Source organism: Desarmillaria tabescens, assembly GCF_030435595.1.
Source record: "Desarmillaria tabescens strain CCBAS 213 chromosome Unknown EV420scaffold_39, whole genome shotgun sequence".
In the NCBI taxonomy this organism is placed as follows: Eukaryota; Fungi; Basidiomycota; class Agaricomycetes; order Agaricales; family Physalacriaceae; genus Desarmillaria; species Desarmillaria tabescens.
The window spans coordinates 52,169-74,807 of NW_026848338.1; the positions used below are offsets into that span (position 1 = coordinate 52,169).

Genomic DNA, 22,639 nt, shown 5'->3' on the forward strand with positions numbered 1-22,639 from the left:
GCTCGACAAAATTCTCTCAGAGCTCCTTCAGGAAAATTATCTCTCAGGTGGGCGAAAATCGGTTACATGGAATCCAATTTTCTGGGCACTAATTTTGTTCTGGCAGATCTATTTGAAGGTTCATCAAACACTTAGAGATTGGTCTGCAAGTCCTATAACGGCAACATCACTTCCTTTATTCCCCGAAGAGTGTCATTAAATCTCAACTTTGAGTGGACTTTTGACACTCCCATTCTGCTCCCCCGTGCTCTAGGTTCTTCACAAAATAATCCGGGAAAATCCATCAAATATCTCCGCGTGAATTCTTCGTTCGATCCGCCATATGAAAAATACCACGAACTGTGGTATTGGTTGATGAGAATGAGACGCCGTGTTGTCTCGCGCATCGAAAAGCTCATTCTCGACGCACTGTCTCTCCCTGCCCTCTCTGGTTTTCCTGTGGTTATAGAGTGAGCTGCTCTCCAAATCACCGAACTGCAATCTCAATATTATCTAGATTCTACTTCTATCATGCGTCCGAACTGAGCATTTCTGCTCTGCATGGCATCATGTGCCGCATCAGCGCTCTGCCATGCCTAGACACGCTGCATGATACTTTTTATTATCCTCCCATGAACCGCGAGCCGCAGTTTTCTTCTTGCTTCCATCATCTTCGCGACATCAACATCACAGGACAGATGATCGACGCGATCCCATCCTTCATCGCCAAGAGCCCAGGGTTGTTCCGTCTACGTCTGGTTAGCACCGAAACATCTGTAACAAACCTCCACTCCGTTCTGGACCTCTTATCTGCCTTACCGCCGGCATTTCGTTGTTCTGTGGAGCAGCTAACCTTAGAGGGAAATTTTACATTGCCGCAACCTGATATTGTCCCCGTCATCCCACACTTTACGCCACCTCACCTCACTCCGACTGCTCATTCATGACATTTCAGATGCGTTCTGGACTGCTCTCAGCATGGAAAGCATATACACGTCAAAGAGTTATCTGTCGTTATTGGCAGCGATGCCCTGTTGGACTGCTTGTGCTCGTTCTCGGGGATCACCATAATGATGCCTATCGTAGACAGGGGGAATCGAAACCGGAACCCTAAGGTTCTGGAATCAAGTACTTCCCAGGCATGCGAATACGATGAAGAGGCCACTTGTCCACCTCTGTCACCTGGAATGTGGTGTATCGACAGTGGGTCTCTAAGATGTCTGATGTAATTCGCAAATCTCGAGATTCTGAGTATTATTGTCGACAGGCAGCGTGCGGATATAGGCGGTCCAAAGAATATTGTCGTGCGTGATTTATTTCACCTGTCGATAATTGTCTAATGCCGGAGACAGACACGCGTTTTAGGAACGCTCTGTATATGGCAGCATATGAGTTTGATATATTTTTGTCGGTATACCAGTCAATACGGATATCGGGTACCATATCACAGCCCGAGGCACTCACCCTGAGCGGATTAACGATCTAATCGCTGCTTTTTAGTGCAGGCAACCAACGGATAATATGCATCATATCTTGGTGGAATCTGACTTGGGACGTTACATGCTAGGCCGCTGACCGACCAAGCCTGGCACCTTCTCATTTTAGATGACGCGTTCACACGCGTTTTGATCTGACTATTGTGAAGATTCGGCCAGCATGAGGGAGACGGAAATCCATACTTAGTTCGAGTTCATTTACGCTTTCATCAGTAAGTCAAACCGCCTGAAATAACATGCTTCTTTCTCTTCATATCCCAGATTTATCAATTGACGCCAGAACTTTCAGTTCCCGGGATATACAATTCGCACCGGAAACATCAACGAAGTCTGATCCCACCAGGCCGAGACTTACCTAGCGCCAATTAATTGTCAAGATGATCCTCGGGCGGTCTCCTCTGGTCTTTCTCCCGCCTCCTCACACCCGCAGGAAGATGGCGTTTGGAATATATTTCCTTCTACAATCTTTTCACGAAAGGATCGGAAATTTTCCCCGGTCCGATGCCTGAACCTCGTGTGCTGGCGCTCACTTCGTCGCGTACGTCATTGGTCTAGGCGCTTACCGATCCGAGCCCCGGATTCTAGTTGGAAACCAAGCTCTAGACAAAGTCAACAAATGACCTAGCTTGAGATTTAGGCTCGTATTTATCTGTCCATTTTTCGATGAAGCGGAACCGACCATCATTTGCGGCATCACTTAAATCTCAGCAGCATTTAAAGCTGTTCTCTTTACCCGAACGTCTTCTACCGCGACTTACGTGCTGGCAGTGCCTAGACATATCAAATCGGCATGTTACTTTCATTGGCCAACGAACTATTGCACAGGATCGTGTCCTTGGTGCGTACGACGACGGCTTCTTTCATCTATTCTTGCTGATTCGCGTTCTTTCAGCTTGAGCTGGATGATTTGAAGCGCACCAGATTCACCTGCAAACATCTGAACTACATCGTCACACCTCTGACCCTCGAACACGTAGCGCTCAATCTCAATGACGACATCCTCTTTCCTGTGTCGATGTCACTCCTGCAGTCGCTAAGGTCTCGGAAAGACAATCCTGGACGATATATCAAATCCCTCAGCATCAACTCCTCATTTGACCCTCCCTACAGCAGATACCTTGGGTTTTGGGACAAGGTGGCGAACAGGAGGGCGCGAGTGACAAGTCTCATTGCGACGCGTCTTCTTGAAGCCATTCCTTCTTTGGTGTGTCTAAAGTCGTTACAGTGAGCCCTCTATCGCCTTTCCAAGCGGAACTCCTGCAGACATTCGTTCTCTAGCTTCCTGGGTTTCCGCCAGGGTGGTTTTAGCACGCTCGAGGTGAACGCTGTTATGCATCGCTTCAGTAAACTCCCCCAACTTTCCACAATCAGCATTATTCTTCACACCGACACAATTCATGAACCCTTCTTTTCTCACTTCCACAACCTTCGTGACATTACGTTTAATGGCCACCGCATATTGGACGTAATTCCTTCCCTCATGGCTAGCAGCCCCGACGTTTATCGTTTGGATCTCGTTAACTTCAGTACATCAAACACGGCGTTTCCTTCGGTACGGGATATATTCTCCTCGCTGCCCTCTGCGACATACCGGCCGGTAGAACATTTATCCGTCGAAGGACAGTTCATGCTTCCACCTTCCGACGTCACGTTCCTCATTCCTCATCTTCGACTTCTTGCCTCGCTCCAAATCCACATCGCGAATGTACCGGAGCTGTTCTGGACTGCTCTTCGCACTGATAAGATCTTTCTACAACATATTTCCGTTGTCATGGTCGACGACGCTCTCTTGGAGTATCTTGGCTCATATTCGGGTATCATGACGCTGTCGCTCACGTTTACTCAGTCAGAAAGCGACGCGCGTGCACGGAGATTCTGGAAGACAGTACTTCCCAAGCACGTGGGAACGATGAAGGAGCTATTCGTTCATCCCAATACTCCGGGAGAATGGTGTCTCAATGATGGGGCGCTACGCATCTTGACACAGTGCAAGAATCTTGAGATCCTTCGTGTGATCGTCGATCAGGATCGAGTGGATGTCAAAGGGCCAGATAATATTATCGTAAGCCTCGAATTTCATATGTCGAGAAGGAAACATTGACGCCATATCCAGACGCGGCTCTTGGAATGCCTCCGGCGATGGGAACACCTGCAGAGCCTGTTCATTCTCTCCGCTCATGACCCTAATGACTTTGGTGGATCTGCTCTGCTGCCGTCGTACAAGACCTGCCGGCGAATCCAGAAACTAATTACTGACTATCAGTGCTGCCGTCCAACAGAGGGTATGCTTCGACTTGCGGTGGCGACGGATTATGCTGAGAACGTCCTGGTCAGGCGAGAGCTTGAAATAGACGTGTTCTCGTTCCTGGCGACGCAGTCGTGGGCAATAGGGAGTTGTTGAGGGAAGAGCCGAGGAGGGCGCCTGATATGTACTCTACAGAACTTTCATTGGGTTGAGCAGCTCCCGGATCTTCCCGGATCTTCTGCTTCGGGGACCGGTTCCGGACGATCAGTCTGCGCCACTGGCGCATGTTCTGGACCTTGGTCGCGCCTAGACCATCGTTGCGACCTGAAGCCCACCCGCTTCTCCACATACTATCTAGTTCTATTCACAGTCGCCACTCATTCATTGCACCATGCTATCTGTCGTTTCAGATACCCCCCTGAATTGTCGCGAAAGAGTGGAAATGCCTTTCCTTTGATAATGGACTCAGCGGCGGTACCTAGAACTGATATAAATTCATTGTCCTGGCAGAAGTTGAACTGAGGAATATCACAGCTATCACGCCTCAGACAGCCAGACTTAAAAAAAATAGGAGGAACGCCGCGATGTGACCCGGCTAATTCGAAGGGACCTCACGTTTATCCTACTGCGATTCGGACATCTAGCTTCCGTGGTTGCACCTCTTCAATGCCTCCATTTCTCCTCTTTGGGAGGTTGCATTGAAATCGGGATTGGGTACAATGGGAAGATAACATAGAATATTTACGCATTTTACCGTCGTTAGAAACACCATACCGAACATGCATGCCAATGGACTTCTGGAACACGGTACCCGTTGACGAAAGGGAGGAGACCGAGTTTTCCTACTTAGCACGAGGCTCGCGAAAGTACCCGCTTGAGCCACAGCATAGGTACTGTTATTCTTCTCTAATTTTATCGTGCCTCGACTCAATCCCTTGTACTCAACTGAAGCTAATAAATGATGTGAGCGTGAACGCCGACCGTATTGTGCGCCACATAGCGCATACCCTGAAAATTCCGCAAACCCCAAAATTATCGGCGGTGGCGACAATCTGCGAATAATCCCGGGTGACTACCAGCGATTTGATTGCGAAGAGGTGACGGCTCTGTCTTTCTGGAATTGCTTTGGACTTAGGCCGGCATATATCAAGTATTAGGGAAGGAGGAAGAAACGAATACTCCTTGTTCTCAAGCCCTCGTTATCGAACATCTCATGTCCTTCTTTACATATCTGCGTAACGGAAACGTCAGCTCGCTCGGATTTGCATCGGCGTTGTCCATGACGATGTTAGTCACCGGTAAGCGTCGCCAAGAACTCTGACTGAAACAAACCGCGCTCAGTAACAATACCTTTGAAAAAGTATTATTTTATCCCGGGTCGGCATGGACATCTCAAGGAAGGGTTCGCTGCGGAACTTGAATGCCGAAACGTAGACACTTTGAGTACATAGAACAAGACATGAGGTACGTAGGTTCTTCGGATATATATTTAAACAACGTGAGAACTGTAAACCCTAACCGTTAGTTTACCCTCCTCACTCAATCGAGGAAGCCGATCCCGGATAGCCCTTTTACAGAAACGCCCTTCCATATCGAATCCATGCAGCTCCATCGTAAACTGTTTTAGCGCTTTGCTTTCCGAGGACATTTTGTCGCATCGAGTCCACATCGCGTCACAGATCGGATCGAACAAGCTACTCCTTGTGTTTTCACAAGCAAAGCTCGCACAGAAGGTCTCCGCTTGAGCGGCCTCAAAGCAATCAAGATACCATCCCATTAGGGCCCTGAGCTCGTTAGCAGTCCCGAAGATACTACTCCACCGACGGTCTTTGACGCGGAAGAAAACATCCCGCGCCAAAGTATATTTCCCCCAAAGTTTTGGGTTCGTGTACAGAGCGGTAGCGAAGGTGCCGTGGTGGACCCGAATCGTGTCTAGCTGTGACTGTGCCCAGTGCAAAAGGTCTTCCAGGCATCGGTCGGACTGAAGAGCACAGATATCAACCGAGAGGCGCTTCAAACGGCGATCGAGAAACTGCGCAACATGACACCAGCTTCCAGGGCATATCTGGGATAGTTCTAGCTCTTCGACGTCGAGCAAGCTCTTCACCCCTTCTGGTCCGAAGGAAATAAACTGAGTGGAAGATGATATCTTCAGTTTTCGGAGTCTGGTGAACGTGGCTAGGAGTGCGGGAAAGGAGGGAAGTCTTCGGGGAGAGACACGCTTCCCAAGTTCTTCCAGGATGAGGGTGTGAAGAGCGCCGACTTTAGAGTCGCTTAGACGACCAAGGCTTACGAGAGTGTCGGATGACATGGATTTGATGGTGTAGCGACCGCGGAGCGTCAGGCACTCCAATTTATTCAAGGTAGCGAAGACGTTGGGCATCATGGGAGGGCAGCGACCGGAGGAAGTGTCGGTGTAGGTAAGGACCAAGGACCTGACGCAGAGATGTATGTACTCGCACTTGATAAAACCGAGGAAGTCCGCTTCGGATCGAAGAACAACATCACATTTCTGGAAGAGGCGATAGAGGGAGTGAAACCTCCATTCCCATCCGACGAGGGAACATGCGCGAAGGGCGGAAGCGTCGTCTCTGAGCTCATCGATGATTGAGTCTACCAAGTCCCGGGGGATGTAAACCGGATTTCGTGCTGCCATACACATATTAAAGTCTGTAGTTCCAAAATGAGTAAAATTATTAATAGTTGAAGTGAAAGAAGGCTTCATGCTCACCAGTGGTGTAACAGTATACGGAGAGAGATAGAAGGAGACCTTGAGACATTGTTGAGAACGGTTGGACGTCTTAAATAGGCGCACAGGGTCGGTATTGAGTTGTCTTTGCAAGAAAAGATATCGGAAATTGGCTATTGTCTTCACAGAGCCGTCCAATCAGACCTTTGCGCGTTACCATCTTGTCCGGTATCGGGTCACGGGAAGGATCGAATGCAGAGTACTCGACAAAGACTCAAGAGACGCTTTGACCACCCCAGTGGCAGCATTTATGATTGGCCAACCACGCAGAAAAGAATCGGACCAGTCGGTACTAGTACCACCTGAAAAGGTTAGACCTGTCCTATTGTCTGGCAACGCAACGATTTCATCTTGCGATATCAAAGACACCCCCATCATTTGTTCCCAGAGATCCTGGTTAAAGCACCAGCTGTAGCCTACCATTTGTTGAGCATAGGCTCGGACTTCCGGCGGGTGTTTGGTATCCTAGAATGCTGAGAGCCTACTAAGAGCTTCGAGAAACATGGAACGCAACGGTTCCAAAGAAAAGGATTCACGGAGTGAAAAAGATGGCCTAAACGGTCGAGGTTACGGTACAGACCCTATGGTCCACGGTGACCGTGGGGTCAGTGAAGGCTTGAGGCTAAAACGTTATTCGAATGAAGCGCCCGGCTCACCGGCCCGAAATAAATCTAGAACCTTTAGTACATAATAAAAAGCACTGCCAGTCCGCCATATGAATACTCCAATCCTCTGCCATTGGCGGTTTCATAAACCTTAAATTCGCAGGGAAGCCACGGGATCTGTCGCACCATTTCATCAAGCCCGATCCATGAAGATCTAGAAAACTACTTAACACTTAAAGTCAAGAAGCGGTTCAAACCAGGCGCGTAGGCGTAAAAAGGGTCTTGTACGAGACTTCAAAAGACTCCCGTGAAATCCGTAGAGTCCCCTGATCAAACCCAGAACCACAGCGCATAACTAATATCGGTTGTCTTATTTCTTGTCTTATTTCATTCCTGGGTTGATCAATGACGGAGAAACAAAGAACAAAGAAATAATCAGCCCCCAAAAACGCAACGATCTGGTAGATGCCGAGTGTGGCTTGTGTCTCTGGGAGGCGTGCCCCCGCTTTGCAACGTTTACTACGAGTTCTGGAGTTATCGGCTGTGAAATGCGAATTCTTCTGTTCATCCGTCTAACCTTGCTCCTAGATATTACGACGTAGAACCTACTGGTGATAGAGTCTCCAGAACAACATTAAGCAAAGTGATTGCACTTACCTTCTTCTCGAGTTTCGTCTCGAACACGGGCTCTCGCCGCCATAAGCCTGGACTAGGTCCCGACATTTTCAGTATGTTGCTCACAATGGACTATTCGTTCCATCTGTAATAGCGTGGTAGTAATCTTTGGGTCTTCCGGGTCTTCGTTGCCGACCGGTACTTCAGTACATGACCATCCAGAAACGTTTTAGTGTTCACGACATCGTTGGGGCCTTAGTCGTGTCCCGTTTATCTCTGCGTGGCCATTACGTGGTCTGTGACATCCATTTCACTTAATTCATATCAGCAATATCCTTTTCTCCATCCTATTGATACTCACTCACAGAGCGGATGGTTACTCCAGCTTTATAGCGTATCAAGTACTACACTTGGTTCGCGCTGTTGACGGTGTTGCCAAAATTGCAGTAGAATATGGGAATGCCGTATCCTATAGTGAGCTGCAGCAGTCGCCGAGAACTTAGCGCTGGGTACCTGGGCCTATGGCGACAATAACAATCGACGGCGAAAGATCTAATCTGTTACAAACTCCTACGCAAACGCCGTAAGCTTGGTAAACTGTTTGAATATAAAATCGTCTGTCCGAGGGTTAGGACGGTCATGGGGCCATCAATGTCGTTGTGAATACGGTAGAAATGCGTCGAATTCTTCGTTTGTTCCGTGGTACGAGCTGAATGCAGAGCGGAACATGCCTGGCGCCGGTTCTCTCGGGCCGTTAGACGATATCGGTCCGGAATCTGCGCTTGCTCTTGCTGTTCAAGTTTCAACCTCTCTGGGTCAACCGATAAAGAGGTAGGAATGACCTTTATTGATGAGAGAAGCTGCAAGACGATGAGAGTCAACCCGAGGGAGGCAGTGGGAGACACACCTTTTTACAGATTCTCCCTCCGACCGTGACAATGATGCTAAAGCTCGCCTAACTAATTTGAGTTCTAAGACACCCTTCAACATCACGACCAGCAGGTTTGAAAGAAAACGAACCTATTAGAGCCAGCATAGGTTTAAGTCGAACGATCGCTCGTCGCCATGTTACTCCGAATCCCCCGGGGAATCAGACAAGGCCCCTAACGACCACAGGAACTAAAGACGAGCGCTCGACCATAAGTTATAACTATAGAAGCAATACATCGTGACAGACCTGCAGTGTGATAAATGGTGCAGTAGGGTGTCCACCAAGTGTTCAAGTTGTCCGTTAATGATCGGATTGTGCGTCCGAGTCTGTACAAGATGACTCTGGTTGATTACTCAACACAAGTCCTCAACTTCTTGAACCATGTTCCGAAGAGCAGCAGCGTGAGCACGATTTGAGCTTCTCTAAAGAGAGCGTAGTCCGTATCGGGGGTTAGCAGCCCAATGAGGTATCCACGTTGTTACCCCGAAGTATAGCCACCTTCATGATAACCGATGTTTTACTATCTGTTAGCATATGAATTTAGAATACAGGAAGAGAACGAACTATTGGGAACATGGACATATTTTCTCCTGCACGTCTTTAGCAAAATTAGACTGAAGGAACGAATTCAGGTATACAGGTGATTCGGAACGCGATATGTCGCTTTCCCAGTGATATTTCCCGAGTGACCTAATGCTGTAGCCTCTGAAATCAGTGCTTCAGTAAGAACCAGTTTTACGACCAGTCTGCAGCGAAAGTTAAAGCTGAAACGACGAAATATCTTTGCGTCATCAGCACGCTGCCATCGGACACGGCACATACCTGCGGATTGTAATCGATGTCCCTTCTTCGAAAATTAATAAAGTTCGCCAGCCGGGAAGCTGACGTACCCGGGAAACATACTGACTCAGAACTTCTGGACAATGGCCGACAGCGGTACCATTGACTCGCGGGACAATGATGGTCCTTGATGACATCGGGTATGAATGCGAGACCGAGGAGGCAGCTCACCAGGACTATTCGAAGCCTCTACCAAAGTATTTTCATCGAATAAGCATGATTCGAGGCTTGAAACTGAGCACGAGATTCCATCTGAGTTAATGTTACCCCAGTTGTACCTAGTTGCTACTATGCACGAGTTGCTAGTCTGCCTGAATTTATTTCTGTGTCAGGGGCAAAAAAAAAGCCTGTAGATTCATATACTTTCCACATTTTTGTCTCTCGGGAGCCTTGCTTTCGCATAAGCAACGCTCTGCTCTGGGTTTTCTCCGTCAGAATAGCAAGTTATGTAACGGAATCAGTGAGAAGCGCGACAGACGGTGTTATTTTCGCAATATCTCTAGAGCAATGCTTCGACAACGGAGGTGGAGGTGAAACTGTTCAATTTGAATTATTCGGTGGAGTATGAGATCACGTGGACACCCTTTTTTCGGTTCGATGGGACGCAGACTCCTCCCTTCACGTCATCAGAGCAAATTGAAAGCCGTGTGTGCCCGCGGTGTCCTTGTAGACGTTACTACTTGAATCTTGTTACGTTTCTTGGATCTAAGAGCGGTGAGAACACCGTCTCTGTCAGCCTGCCTACGGTACTCAACCATTTTTGAGCTAGGCCATTTTGCAAGAGCTCAAGTGTGAAGGATAGCACTTATATGGTTCAGTAAACTATGTGCTCTATAAATTACGATTTGTAATTGGAATTCTCACTTGCGGACCGACTGCCATGACAGGTGTAGCTTCAAGTTCGCACGACCGACGGTCATCTGGATTCGGCGTTATCGCGACTACTCCAATCGTCATTCTCCTTGTGTGCTGGTCGATAACAGTGGAACATCTTGCTGCCGCAATACACGTGCTAATTATGCTTCCAGTCACAGTAAAGAACTTTGCGCTTGTGAGGAGGGGTATAAATAATCGGTAATCGGTAATTGTCTGTCGACGCATCTCTACCATGAAGACTTCACCTGGATCCTTCTTGACATTTACTCGCCCTCCTCTCGATGGGTCGCTCACCTACCCAGAAATCTTTGACTACAACGCACAACACAGCCCGGACCATCCCGTCTTTCAATTCTATGATCAAGACCATATTCAAAGGATCACTTGGAGTGAGGTCACCAAGGCCATCCATGCTGCTGGTCGTATTGTTCTTGAGTACGTTCCTCGAACGGACACCGTCCCGGTTGTAGGAGTCCTGGCAAATGCTGGTAAGCTCTTTTCATCTGATCGGCCACCGGCTGAGACGAGTCACTTTCCTGCAGATAGCATCACATTTCTCACCGTGGTTGCTGGTATTATACGTGCCGGGTACACTGCGTTCCCAATTTCTACCCGCAACTCTCCAGCTGCAGTCGCTCACTTGCTTGAAAGCACTGGATGCAAGTCTCTATTTGTCAGTGCTGATCCCGCTATGCAGGAAGTCGCCCGTGTGCAAGACGGCGTAACTACGATACCGATGCCAACATTCGAAGACCTCTACTTGAAGGATCATTCGGAGCCACTGCCGCATGTGCGGCCTGACTGGGAACAACTAGCGCTCATTATACACTCATCAGGATCAACACGCTTCCCCAGTCCAATTCCCCACACGCATCGATTTTATATGATGCAGGGGGTCTGGTTATGTGCGACCTTTTCTTCTTTCGCCTAGCTGCGGGATCTGATACGATTCTTAACAAGCTTACGGAGACATGGATGTTTGCGGGCATGTTCTTTCGGCACATGCCTCAGCTATGTATCGTGCGTGTTCTATTTCATCAAATGTCGGATATTTTACTGAAAATTTTCTGCTTAGATCTCATGGGGTGCTGGACACTGATGGTCGCCGTATGTTAAATAATTCTCTATCATTCCCTTCTGACCATGACCAATCATCTCAGGCGTCAGACGGTGTAACCATAGCAGTATTCCGTCCTGAAAATCCACCCATAGTGCCAACGCCAGAGCGTGTTTTGGAAGGAATAGTAGCAACGAAATGCACGGTTGTGCTTTGTGTTCCTCACTTCTTCGAGGTGAGTGACTTTCTTATTCATAGTGTCGAGAGGCTAAGCTCTATCGAATACTAGGCATGGGCACGCGATCCTTCCGCTGCCGAAGTTCTAAAGAAGGTTACAGTAGCAGTACGAACTTTTCTCTTTCCTTTGGCGACTGTTGATTCACTTTTGGTAGTTGTTTGGAGGTGGACCGCTCGCCAAATCTGCTGGAGACTCGTTGGTAGCCAAAGGTGTGCCCCTCTGCGCCTTGTTCGGCAGGTTTGTTTCGGTCCACGGTGTAGAAAATCAAACTGTAATGCTTATCCTTCCCTTAGTACCGAAACCACCTTCTCTGCTAAGCTAATTCCCAGTATGTTTCCTGATGCGATTGAGAGAGCTTTTGCTAATGATGTCATATTAGAAGAGACGCCTGCTGAAGGGTGGGAATGGTTTGAGGTAAGTTCAAAATTACCATACTGTCGACCTTCGTTTACTCTTTTGACACAGTGGGCACATTATATCAACTATGACCTTCTCCCAATCGACGGTGAAGAGAATATGTTCCACGTAATCATTAGGGTAGGTGATCCGACTTCGATGCATCGTCTGTTCTCATTTTTTCAAAGGAAAATCCTAAAACCGGATATTCTCCTGCGGTCTTCAACACCACAATAGACGGCGTCAGGGCGTACGATACTACAGACATATTTATCAGGCATCTCGTCAATCCTGAAATGTTCAAGTGCTATGGAAGACACGGTATGTTTTATCCTGCTTTCGTTATAAAGTGACTGTGGTGAACAGAACTTGATAGATGACCAAATTATCCATAGCACTGGGGTACGTTCACGTTTTGTCGCTTTCCTACCACTCGTACTCACACTTAGTGCAGGAAAAGACGAACCCTACGCCAATTGGCATGTTCAATTTCTTCCATCTTCTGTACTATGCTAATATTCTAGCAGAAAAAACGATTACTACTGACAGACGAATTGCCGCCGCCGTTATGTTTGGCCGATCTAGATTCCAACCCGGGGTGCTGGTCTCACCAGCTCCGGGATATGAGTTTGACCCAACCAACGAGAAAGACCTTGCCGACTTCCGTGCGAGCATTTGGTAATGGCACATGTCTTTTCTTTTCTTTTTTACTCGTATTGACACTGTTTTCTAGGGACACGGTGTCCAAAGCGAATGAAGAGGCACCGCAGCATTCAAGGATCTTCAAAGAGGTAGCGCGTAATCACTTCATTACTTGGGCACTCACACTAACATCGGTATCGTAGATGATCATTGTTACGCATCCATCCAAGCCTTTCACATTCACCTCTAAAGGAACTCTTCGACGACCAGCTATTCTTGAGGCCTACAGTAAGGAGATTGAGGCGGCATACGAAGCGGTAGAAAATATCTCTCTTTCCAGTGTCCCGGCACCACAGAAATGGAGTGTCGACGATATTACAGAATGGATTGGGCGCATTGTGCACAACCTTCTTCATACCGATGCTCAAATCTCTGATACGCAGGACATCTTTGTTGTCGGAGTTGACAGGTCTGTGTTCTTTTTCTCCTTCCCTGCCCGAACATGTCAAGCTCATCCCCCCAAAGTCTCATAGCCATTGCGATCCGCAACACGATTGTCAGTACCCTTCGGAAAACCCACATAATCTCCACCAGTGCCATCCGGGCTCTACCACAGAATTTCGTTTTCAATAACCCGTCGATATCTCTTTTAGCCGCCTTCGTTCATAAAGCTATCACTACCTCTCTGGCTAATGGAACTACGGATACTTCTGACTCGGACGACGACGAGGGTGAGCCTGTAATTGCGTTCACGAAACTTCCGGAACCGGGAGAGACCATCGTCAAGCTCAGAAAAGGGAAAGGAGAGCCGCCGCTAATTGCCTTCCACGGTTAGTTCCTCCTTTTTAGCCTGTATATTCGTCACTAAAGAACTCGCAGGAGGTGCGGGTCTTGCATTCGACTTCAGGTCATATCCAGAGAAATTCCGCACAGCTGTGTCGACTGTCCAGGTGACGCCGGATGCGCCGATGACGAGTCTGGAAGATCTCGTAGCATTTTACAGACGTAAAATCAAGGAGCAACAGCCCACTGGACCATACCGTTTTGCTGGATACTCTGCGTCAAGCATACTCGCTTTTTTGATGACCCAGGAGTTTGAGCGTCATGGTGATACCGTATCGCAGCTTACTATGTTGGATCTTTTCCCCTCTGTTTTCTTACACCAAATCCCCCCTGCCGACCATCCAAACCGCAGAGAGGAGTTCATCGCTGCCGTCATTAAGATCATGCTGGATTTAACGGCGTGGGATAAGAGTAGGAAAAGTTCTGTCGATGCACTGCGCTCTGCTTTCAACGGAACCGGTGGTTCGCCTTTACAGAGACTGACGATGAATATTGCGCGGCAGTTTTCGGGCTTGATTGGTGATTTTTGTCTTCGGCCTGATATAGAAGAGTGGATGGGGAGCATGAAGGATGTCAAGGCTCCGGTTACGGTGTATGTTGCGGAGGAGGGCGCAAGACTTATACCAATGCCGAAAGAGGAACAAGACGACCTAGGAGCTTCATGTTGGGTGCCGGGAGCCAGAGTCGTGCGAGTACCTGGAGGTCATATGGACTTTCTGGACCACGACTTGGTTATTGCAGGGTTACAAGAAGGCTATCTCTGACCCGCTTCACATTCAATATAGTATCATTTGACTCTTAAAGCAAGGATCTAATAGGCTAGATGGGTCACTAGAATTGAAATGAGAATGTACTACATACACATATATCGTTTGAAAGTCAAACTACAAAATACTGGTAACTCGTTAGAATCCGAGTCACATTCAGTCAGGGCATGATAGGCTTGCCCAGTGGGCTGCTTCGCCATCTTCGCGGTCAAGGCAAGGAATATTTTATGGCTGGTCCCGTCGCCCTACATTGCTCATCAGATCAAAACACCAAAAAATAGGGTAAACCAAAGCTCACAATCATCGTCGTAGGGAACCCAGGATCAAAAGGTATGACGGTTTCTAAGTACTCGATCTGATCCTTCGACAACGAAATGTCCAGCGCCGCTAAGTCCGCCTGAAGGTGTTCCACTTTCCGGCCTCCGATAATTGAGAAGACATACGGTGCCTTCTGCATCACGTATGCGATCGCAACTACTCACACACTCGTCAGAAATTCAAGGCATGGATGAAGATAATTCCAACTCACCCGCAGTGACATTGGTCCCTACACCAATCTCGGTCGCTACCTTCTCCAATGCCCCAGACATCATCACCTCCGCCTCTGTGCGTTTTCAATCCGGGTCCCTCGTCATAAGTCCCTTCTCTCCCTCGCTGCTCCTCTGCATCCGTTCGCAGTCTCCCTTGCCCGAGAAAAACCCACGGAGAGAGCGCCATGCCCAGAGATTCTGCCATAGGAGTGATTTCGCGCTCAAACGAACGCTCCAAGATACTCCATTTACCTTGGTAGATGATGAACGGCTTCTTGCCTTGGTCCATGGCGTATTGGTTGGCCTGAGAGACGACCCATGCGGGGGTATCAGAGATCCCGAGGTAGAGAACCCTCCGCGCTGCGACGAGATTATGAAGGCTATCCATAACTTCCGGTATCGACGTTTCGTAGTCCCACATATGAACGTAATAGGCAGTAATCTCATCTCATACCTTCGACCAGACTAGCGTCGATATTCCTGATCCCAACCCGGCCTGCTGATACCCCGCATAAGGCCCCCATATCACTCGAGCCCTTCTTATTCTAGCACCTCAGCAATTCTCGACGAGACTAGGCTCCGCGACCTCGGCCTCCCAAGCATCCACAACGGACCTCAAAATCGCGTTATCAATGCCCGCACATAAATCCCGATGGCATATCCAGTATTCCGGATCGTCGGTGCTTACGTCGCACCACATCCTAAACAAACCGGCTTGCCCTGACGCGTATCCGCCCACGGCTCGCGCTCGAGGAAACGAAAAAGACCGCTCTCGCCACAGCCTCGCCGGAAAACGGGGACTGCGAAGGTTTTATGGAAGCTGAATTTGGGCCCTTCGATAGTTGATAGGAAGAAGGATTCCTTCTGGCGTGAGTTCAGCCTCGGAGCAGGGAGGTTTGCAATGCCCATAGCGTTTCGCGTAGTAGGACTAAGCGGAAATTTTGCCTCAAGCGAATCGAGGACTTCATGGGTGGCAAATATCATTCGGTCGAGGTAGAAAAACCGCCACCTGCATGCCGATTTGCCACAGCGACAAGGACGAGTATATATCCTTGTAGATTGGGCTGTCCAACCTGATGGTGGATGGGAGAATGCCGGTGCCTCAGCCCTGGGCTTCAATAATGTCGAGTCGACGGTCGTTCGAGTCTCTTCCTGTGGGTATGCGTCGTAGTCTCTGAGGTTGGTAGAGCCACCGGCAATCGTTAGAGATTCTAAAATCTTCACCAAAGGTGCAAGGATAGAAAAGAGTATGCCCATTGCGAGAGGGTGGTTGGCTGGATATTAGATGAGGCTCGATTTACCAGGGGATGCAAGTGTGAGACGCTATTCTGACAAAGAAAATGCCGACCATTTCCGAATAAAACAATGCTACCGATTCGGCGAACAATGGTAGATTTTCGGCTAGTACGACTTTGGATACTAGGGGTGTTCAAGTCAGAAATTCCGAGTCCTATGTATATAGGTATCGGTTATTATGCCAGTTTGAATTATCGTGGGAAATTCTATTCGAGGTATCAAACCTTATCGGCTTTTGCCGACTCATCTACCTGACCTTACCGTGGGAATATTTCTATTCGATGCCGTCTTTACCCGTTTGCCTATCCCGTTACTTTCCGTTTCGCTTCCCTCTAACGTGCTCGCTTTCTTCCTCTTCCACCCGGTTCCTTTCTTTTTTTTTTTTTCCTTCCCATTCGACTTTCCTTTTTTGCTTTTCTTTTCCGTCTTTTCCTCTTATGTTCGTCGTTTCTTTCTGTCCTTCCTCTTGTTCCATACGCCAGATCATTTGTCATCTCTACTTCGTCTATTTCCAGTTCACGAGTGCTATCGCTCGCAATATCATTTTCATCCTTACGCTGCCTCCTCGGCACTTCACGAATATGACGGAGCATTGCACTTCCACTATGTCACTTATCTTGAACATATGCTGCCTCACTTTCACGTATCTGTCACCGCCAGTCAGACAGGGTCGGGTGTAACACTCACTTCTTGCCTCACTCCATTATGCCCCTGAAATAGCTCACCCTGTTGTCCTCTGTATGAACCAAGTTATTACTTCCTGCCAACCCCTTCAAGATACTGTTTGGGTCGACGTCCACGCTCATAGGAATTTCCTCCGCGGCATCGTTCCTCGGGTCGGAAGTATCTGTTCGAGAGCTGCAACGCCTCATACCCTTGCACTTCCCTCGGTATTCATTCCTGCAATTGACTCCGCTGAAACTTTCTTTCTCCCGTGTTCTGCATACCTTTCAGTCCCTCTATCATCCCTTCGAACCTCTTGCTGCTTAGTCCGGATTATGTCACCGACTTGGTTCATAAAATGGATCTTGTCTTTCATGCTTCTTGGAACACGCAATCAGTCTCGAGCATTGGACGTCTGCATGATAATGCTCACGGAGTTTCCTTCAGGATCGGTGTGCCCTTGGGAATTTGACAGAGTATCGGTCCTCGGTTGGCCGGTATTGCCTATTATGGAGCGTGCGTGACACTTCACCGCGTGATTTGTAGATGCGGAGAACCAAGTATGATTTAACAACGGCATTGCATTAGGCAGACATTCGTTACAGGAAGGTAATTGACGATGTCGACATGATGTGAGACAAGATGAGCAAAGACCGTGGCGTGTTCATATACAGGCAGGCCACTGATATATGAAATCTAGCATACCTGACGGAAAGAAGACACATAGGACTCGGCCATGCCACGCAGATGCGTTGGCCCTCACCCCGCTAGTGAAACGAGAAGGCGATAATTACAAGTACTGACGGATAACAGTGTTCCGTCTTGGGTAGCGACTAAGCGCAAAAGTTCAAGCACGGTCCATGACTCTTCGTGCAAAGCAAAGATCCATTCGGCCAGATAGGCCACTACAGTTGATTTGAAATTGTACATGCACGTATATCATTTGAAAACTGAACTACAAAAACCAGGAGCATTCATTAGCATCAGAGTCACATCCAATCAAGGCATGATGGGTTGGAGACCGGGTTGTTTCGCCATCTTCGCGACCGACGCAAGGAGAAAACAATAACTGGATCCGTCGCCCTACATCCTTCGTCAGACCAAGACTCCCAAAAAGAAAGTAAATCGAAACTCACAACCATCGTCGTAGGGAACCCAGGATCAAAAGGCATGACACTCTCCAAGTACTTGATCTGCTCCTTGGACAGCGAAATGTCTAGCGCTTCTAGGTTCGCCTTGAGGTGTTCCACCTTTCGGCCTCCAATGATAGGGAAGACATAGGGTGTTTTCTGCATCACATATGCGATCGCCACTACCCAAACACTCGTCAGAAATCCGGCAGATGAACGAAGCTAGTCCAGACTCACCCGCTGCGATATTGGTCCCTACACCAACCTCTGCCGCTACCTTCTCTAACGCCTTAGACACCGTCACTTCCACCTCTGTACGCTCCCAATTTGGATTAAACATCGTACGCCCCTTCTCTCCCGTCTCCCTCCGCCGCTGTTCCTCTGCGTCCGTCCGCAACCTGCCTTGCCCGAGAACAGCAAACGGAACGAGTGCCAAGCCCAGTGATTTCGCCATGGGAATGATATCGCGCTCAAATGAGCGCTCCAGGATACTCCATTTACCCTGATAAACGACAAATGGTGTCTTACCGTGATCGATGGCGTACTGATTGGCTTGAGCTACGACCCATGCGGGGGTGTCAGAGATCCCGAGGTAGAGAACCTTCCCTGCGGCGACAAGATGGTGAAGGCTGTCCATGACTTCCTGTATTGACGTCTCGTAGTCCCACCAGTGAACGTATAGGATGTCGATGTACGACGTTCTGAGTTTTTTAAGGCTCGCCTCCACGCTGATATGCATGGACTTGGTGTTGTTCCCAACGTAATTGACCTTCTGCGCAATAGCGTCGTTTCCGTGCTTGTAGTTTGATGTGTACTGTAAGAGGGTCTCATCTGTCCTTGCATAGACTCAGATAAATTGGTGATTCTGAACGCACCTTTGTCGCAATGACCAACTGGTCCCGTATTCCTCGCTTCTCCACCCACTCGCCAAGGAACTCTTCAGATGTCTCTTTCTGGCTGTAGAACATAGAACTTAGAACAGGAATGGTATGAATGTACTAGTTGCTTACTATGCATTCGCAGTATCGATAAAGTTTCCACCCATATCAAAATACGCGTCTAGGAGCTTGAAACCAGACTCCTTATCCATCGGGCGCTTACCATGGGCCTCGGAATTACTGCCGATACTCATAGCTCCGAAGGCCAGAGGCGACACCTCACCCCTGCGCGAGAGGACAGGACACGATAGATACCGAGCTTGGTAGGAGGATCACTAGCGGGTTGGAAGAGAGACATGAGATGTTGGTTGGGATATAGCGAGCACTGCGCGCGATATTATATATGCAGGGAAAATTTGCATTTCTAAGCCTCGAGGCATCAGTCGGTGGTGGTGAGAATATGCCACTGAAAGTAAGCAAAAATGTTCGAAAGAACCTGCGGCTGCGCGATGGTCGTCCTACGAAATGGGCAATCATATGTGGTCACCGGTCACCCATGTAATCGTCATCATACCCCATGGGGTAATCTGGTTAATATCCCGCAAGGGACCCTTTATATGATTCGAGCTCTTCTCATTCCACCGCCGTATATCAAAGCTCAGCAATTCTCGAAGAAGCCAGGCTCCGCAACCTCGGCTTCCCAGGTATGCACAACGGTTCTCAAAACGAAATTATCAATACCAGCGCATGAATCCCAATGGAATGTCCGGCTCCCGGGATCACGGGTGCTAGCATCGCACCTATAACCCGAACAGACCAGCTTGTCCTGGTGCATGTCCGCTCAGCTCGCACTCGAGGAAGCACAAAACAGTCTGGACGGAAAACCGGGCTTGCGAAGGCATCGCGGAAGCTGAATCTGGCTCGAGTTAAACTTAGGGGAAGGGAGATTTGATCTATCTGGGGCGTTTCGTGTGGGATTGGGCTGAACCTTTGCCTTAAGCAGCCGGGGACTGGATGAGTAGTGGATATCATTCGGTCGAGGTAGAAGAACCGCCACTGCACGTCGATTTGCCACAGCGACAAGAACGAACGTGCATTTCCAGTAGACTGGGCTGTCTAGCCGGACGGTGGATGAGAGAATGATGCTGGCGATTGGTGAAGAGTCTGCAATCTCCATGGAAAGTGTGGGAACAGCTTGATTGATAAGATAAACGTCTATTGCGAGAGGAGCGACTGGAGAGCAAGTGAGGGTGGGTATGTTCGATTTGCAGCAGTTCTGGTACCAAAGGGATGTAGCTCTGGGGCATTATTCTTACGAAGGAAGAAAATAAAGTTACCGACTGGGTGAACAATGGTAGGGCTAGCACGCCTTTGGATTTTATAGAGCATTACAGTAAAAAATGAACGAGAAGGTAGCAATATGGGCACTGACCAACTATCCTGACCATAGCGCCCTGCCTTGTGGGCGCTCGAGTTGCGAAGAAAAGAATTTGCGAGAAGATAATGTCAAGCAGTCCTTGCAGTGAAGTTTCCCGAATCCGTTAGGTGACTCCTGCCTAGCCAACATGGCAAACGACGGTAAAAATGGCGCTTGCGATATCTTCGTGTCTGTCTTCTAAATTTTCGAGTAGGGCAATAGTGATAGGAGAAGAAAGCCATCGGACTAACGGTTGCTATTAGGTGCGATTTAGCAGGTGGAGGCGTACTGCTCGAAGCGATACTCACCGCGAGGCCCTTCGACGCCGCCTGTTTCACTACTTTCCAAGCAACTCCTTGCTAGGCGTGCAGCTCCTCCAAAGTGCCATTTCGACTGGTAGCTCCCGACCTCTGTGCTCGTCAAAGCTGACCTGATTTGACTGTAGCATCGCACGGTCCCTGTACCTGTTCATGGAAGAAAATTGGACGAAGGATGACGAAGGCAGGGATACTGAAGACGAAGGAAAAAAATGAAGAGTCGCCGCGATCGTGGTCGGAATCATCGCTGCCAAGTTTGGCTTCTTACCATCACCATCATTTCCTCCCCGATCGATTTTCACCGTATAATGCTAGCTCGGCACAGCAACGGAGCATTCTGTCAAACGGTGTGGCGCTTGGAGCCAAGATTGGTCGGTACGTGGTAAAAGTTTGCATATCCCGGGCCTTTTCTCTGATTCCCCCCCCCAGCTACAGCCATCCGTATTTCTTGCCACCCCGACTTGGAGAGTTTATGCCGTTTCTTTCATCGATTGCCGGAGCATGAGCAATGATCGTGAACGGGTTTTGACACTACTTGCTCTTGAGACTGACCTTGTATCGTTGGATCACCGTCATGGCCTACGTCGAGGACTTGGTTATCAAGGGAGACTAGAAGCGACGTTTCCGAGCGGCTTTGGGCTGACGCTATCGGCTAGTCAGAAGGGTTTAACGCTGGATGACCTCTTGGAAACAAGGCTTACAGAGTCTGTATAAGGTATGTGCTTGGTTTTCTTCTTTGTCGCTTTGACTGAATTTCATGTAGGGACGACGACCATCGAAGATACGAATTCCCTAGGATAGATATCCCCAGCATCTCAGTCGTCAATCTCAGACCTATGTGCATCATTACATCCTTGACCAGTCCCAACTGTGACGTTTGGTAGTGCCCTGTCTGTCCGTGGACAAGAATCAAACAAGGAGGCGACGAGGGCATAAGAATAGTTCGTCCTGTGGCCTCTCCCTCTTGCATCTTGCATCTGTGAGAATCAGTCGAAGACGCCAGAAGAATTTTGCTATCCCCAGACTACGAGAAGCTTAGTTGGCGGTGGGTGGGGATATGCTTCTCTTGGCAGTGTCAGGACGGGTAAGCGCTTTGTTTTCAAAATGTGCTAATGCTCACACCAAATACTAGCTATATCTCTGTTGCAGGCCGACAGACAGACTAAAGGCTGAACTATGAACCGACGCTGGAGTATCAGTATTGAACGTGATCATTCAGGTCATACCCAGTAAGCCCCGTTCACTTTCCTCATCATGTCCATCTTCACGATATCTACAGCTGCAAACAACGTTTTGCTGTCGGCTAGAATTATCGGCGGCTCGTCAAACCGACAGCAGGTCGCCTTGTCCTCATCGATGTTTTCCCGCGACTAATCTGGGTCTATACGGTGAACTATAGACAGCACCATCTATCAGATAAAGCACGGAACAAAACTTGATTTTTGAAGAGCACTACTTGTCACGCATCTGCGATCGACGCGAAACGTCACGGCCACGTGAAGACAATAACAATCTTTCTTCTTTTCCCGATTCTTTTCCGATACACCATTTTTCCAAACCGGCAGGCAGTCTCGTAGATGTAATATCTCGCTCTTTACAGCTCGACCATCACTTCACTTTCCTCAATGATTAGCCTCGGTAGAATGGCAGAGAGTGACGGCGAGAACGCATGCTCTCCCCGCTGTTGGGCTAGGGACGGTTGTTCTATCTTCTCACACCTCAGACCGAATTCAACCTGTGAAACTCAGTCCAGTTCAGGATGCAAGCCTTCATTGAGCGTCCCCTAATGCATCAGCAACCGCGGCTAATCTTACTACGCCATTCGTACCTCCGGGCCTGAAGCGGGTCGCTGCACCGGATCCGCCCTTCAATGGCCATACTACCTCTCACATTTCCGCATCCAATCCTATTCAAAAAGAGGAATGACAGTCATCATTGCCCTTTTCGTGGAGAATACCCTCTGACCCTCGACTGTGCTTCATTTAACGCCCGACAACACCAATTCTGGACCTCTAGAGAAGATTGTGCTGAGGACGTACGCTGAGGGTGGTAAACCTCCTTGGTGCAGAGAAAAGCATTCCCGTGTGGTCGCAGTTTGTTGATACTGGCGCCTGCGGAGAATCCAATCA

General features: G+C 48.7%; 7 protein-coding genes across 7 annotated transcripts; 3 read left to right on the forward strand and 4 right to left on the reverse strand.

The window, feature by feature from the left end:
* Positions 1–235: 235 nt before the first annotated feature.
* EV420DRAFT_787741 (uncharacterized protein) lies at positions 236–1,080 on the forward strand. The gene is made up of 2 exons (XM_060483463.1): positions 236–449; positions 497–1,080. Exons 1-2 carry the CDS (start codon positions 355–357, stop codon positions 924–926), a joined length of 525 nt encoding a protein of 174 aa, XP_060326726.1. The 5' UTR covers positions 236–354; the 3' UTR covers positions 927–1,080.
* Positions 1,081–2,265: 1,185 nt separating this feature from the next.
* Positions 2,266–3,876, forward strand: EV420DRAFT_1483214 (uncharacterized protein; the record flags this gene model as incomplete). The annotated part of the gene is made up of 4 exons (XM_060469950.1): positions 2,266–2,313; positions 2,368–2,699; positions 2,754–3,537; positions 3,589–3,876. The coding sequence occupies 4 exons, from the start codon at positions 2,266–2,268 to the stop codon at positions 3,874–3,876; spliced, it is 1,452 nt and encodes a 483-aa protein (XP_060326727.1).
* A 1,204-nt stretch (positions 3,877–5,080) lies between these two features.
* EV420DRAFT_1565471 (uncharacterized protein) lies at positions 5,081–6,463 on the reverse strand. The gene has a single exon (XM_060474029.1). It carries the CDS (start codon positions 6,443–6,445, stop codon positions 5,210–5,212), a length of 1,236 nt encoding a protein of 411 aa, XP_060326728.1. The 5' UTR covers positions 6,446–6,463; the 3' UTR covers positions 5,081–5,209.
* Positions 6,464–10,568: 4,105 nt separating this feature from the next.
* EV420DRAFT_1312863 (NRPS-like enzyme) lies at positions 10,569–14,369 on the forward strand (the record flags this gene model as incomplete). The annotated part of the gene is made up of 17 exons (XM_060468601.1): positions 10,569–10,824; positions 10,879–11,241; positions 11,297–11,356; positions 11,412–11,443; positions 11,497–11,628; positions 11,683–11,736; positions 11,786–11,868; positions 11,925–11,959; positions 12,011–12,045; positions 12,097–12,168; positions 12,216–12,348; positions 12,404–12,429; positions 12,482–12,705; positions 12,761–12,818; positions 12,873–13,138; positions 13,195–13,499; positions 13,549–14,369. The coding sequence occupies 17 exons, from the start codon at positions 10,569–10,571 to the stop codon at positions 14,274–14,276; spliced, it is 2,862 nt and encodes a 953-aa protein (XP_060326729.1). The 3' UTR covers positions 14,277–14,369.
* Positions 14,324–15,230, reverse strand: EV420DRAFT_1647044 (NADP-dependent oxidoreductase domain-containing protein; the record flags this gene model as incomplete). Its single annotated transcript, XM_060477996.1, has 5 exons — positions 14,324–14,343; positions 14,374–14,524; positions 14,578–14,753; positions 14,809–14,826; positions 14,876–15,230. 5 exons carry the CDS (start codon positions 15,228–15,230, stop codon positions 14,324–14,326), a joined length of 720 nt encoding a protein of 239 aa, XP_060326730.1.
* Positions 15,231–15,388: 158 nt separating this feature from the next.
* On the reverse strand, positions 15,389–16,284 carry EV420DRAFT_1565482 (uncharacterized protein). Its single transcript, XM_060474030.1, has one exon. It carries the CDS (start codon positions 16,064–16,066, stop codon positions 15,494–15,496), a length of 573 nt encoding a protein of 190 aa, XP_060326731.1. The 5' UTR covers positions 16,067–16,284; the 3' UTR covers positions 15,389–15,493.
* Positions 16,285–17,451: 1,167 nt separating this feature from the next.
* On the reverse strand, positions 17,452–19,134 carry EV420DRAFT_1630823 (Aldo/keto reductase; the record flags this gene model as incomplete). Its single annotated transcript, XM_060476129.1, has 6 exons — positions 17,452–17,851; positions 17,905–18,080; positions 18,136–18,712; positions 18,774–18,855; positions 18,909–19,032; positions 19,053–19,134. 6 exons carry the CDS (start codon positions 19,132–19,134, stop codon positions 17,768–17,770), a joined length of 1,125 nt encoding a protein of 374 aa, XP_060326732.1. The 3' UTR covers positions 17,452–17,767.
* Between the last annotated feature and the right edge of the window lie 3,505 nt (positions 19,135–22,639).

Excerpts from the sequence above, each read along its gene's own strand:
- EV420DRAFT_1565482 (XM_060474030.1), bottom strand. The coding sequence starts at position 16,066 with ATGGGCATACTCTTTTCTATCCTTGCACCTTTGGTGAAGATTTTAGAA.
- EV420DRAFT_1565471 (XM_060474029.1), bottom strand. The coding sequence starts at position 6,445 with ATGAAGCCTTCTTTCACTTCAACTATTAATAATTTTACTCATTTTGGA.
- EV420DRAFT_787741 (XM_060483463.1), top strand. The coding sequence starts at position 355 with ATGAGAATGAGACGCCGTGTTGTCTCGCGCATCGAAAAGCTCATTCTC. Across the intron at positions 450-496 it reads GGTTTTCCTGTGGTTATAGA|ATTCTACTTCTATCATGCGT; the intron begins GTGAGCTGCTCT and ends AATATTATCTAG.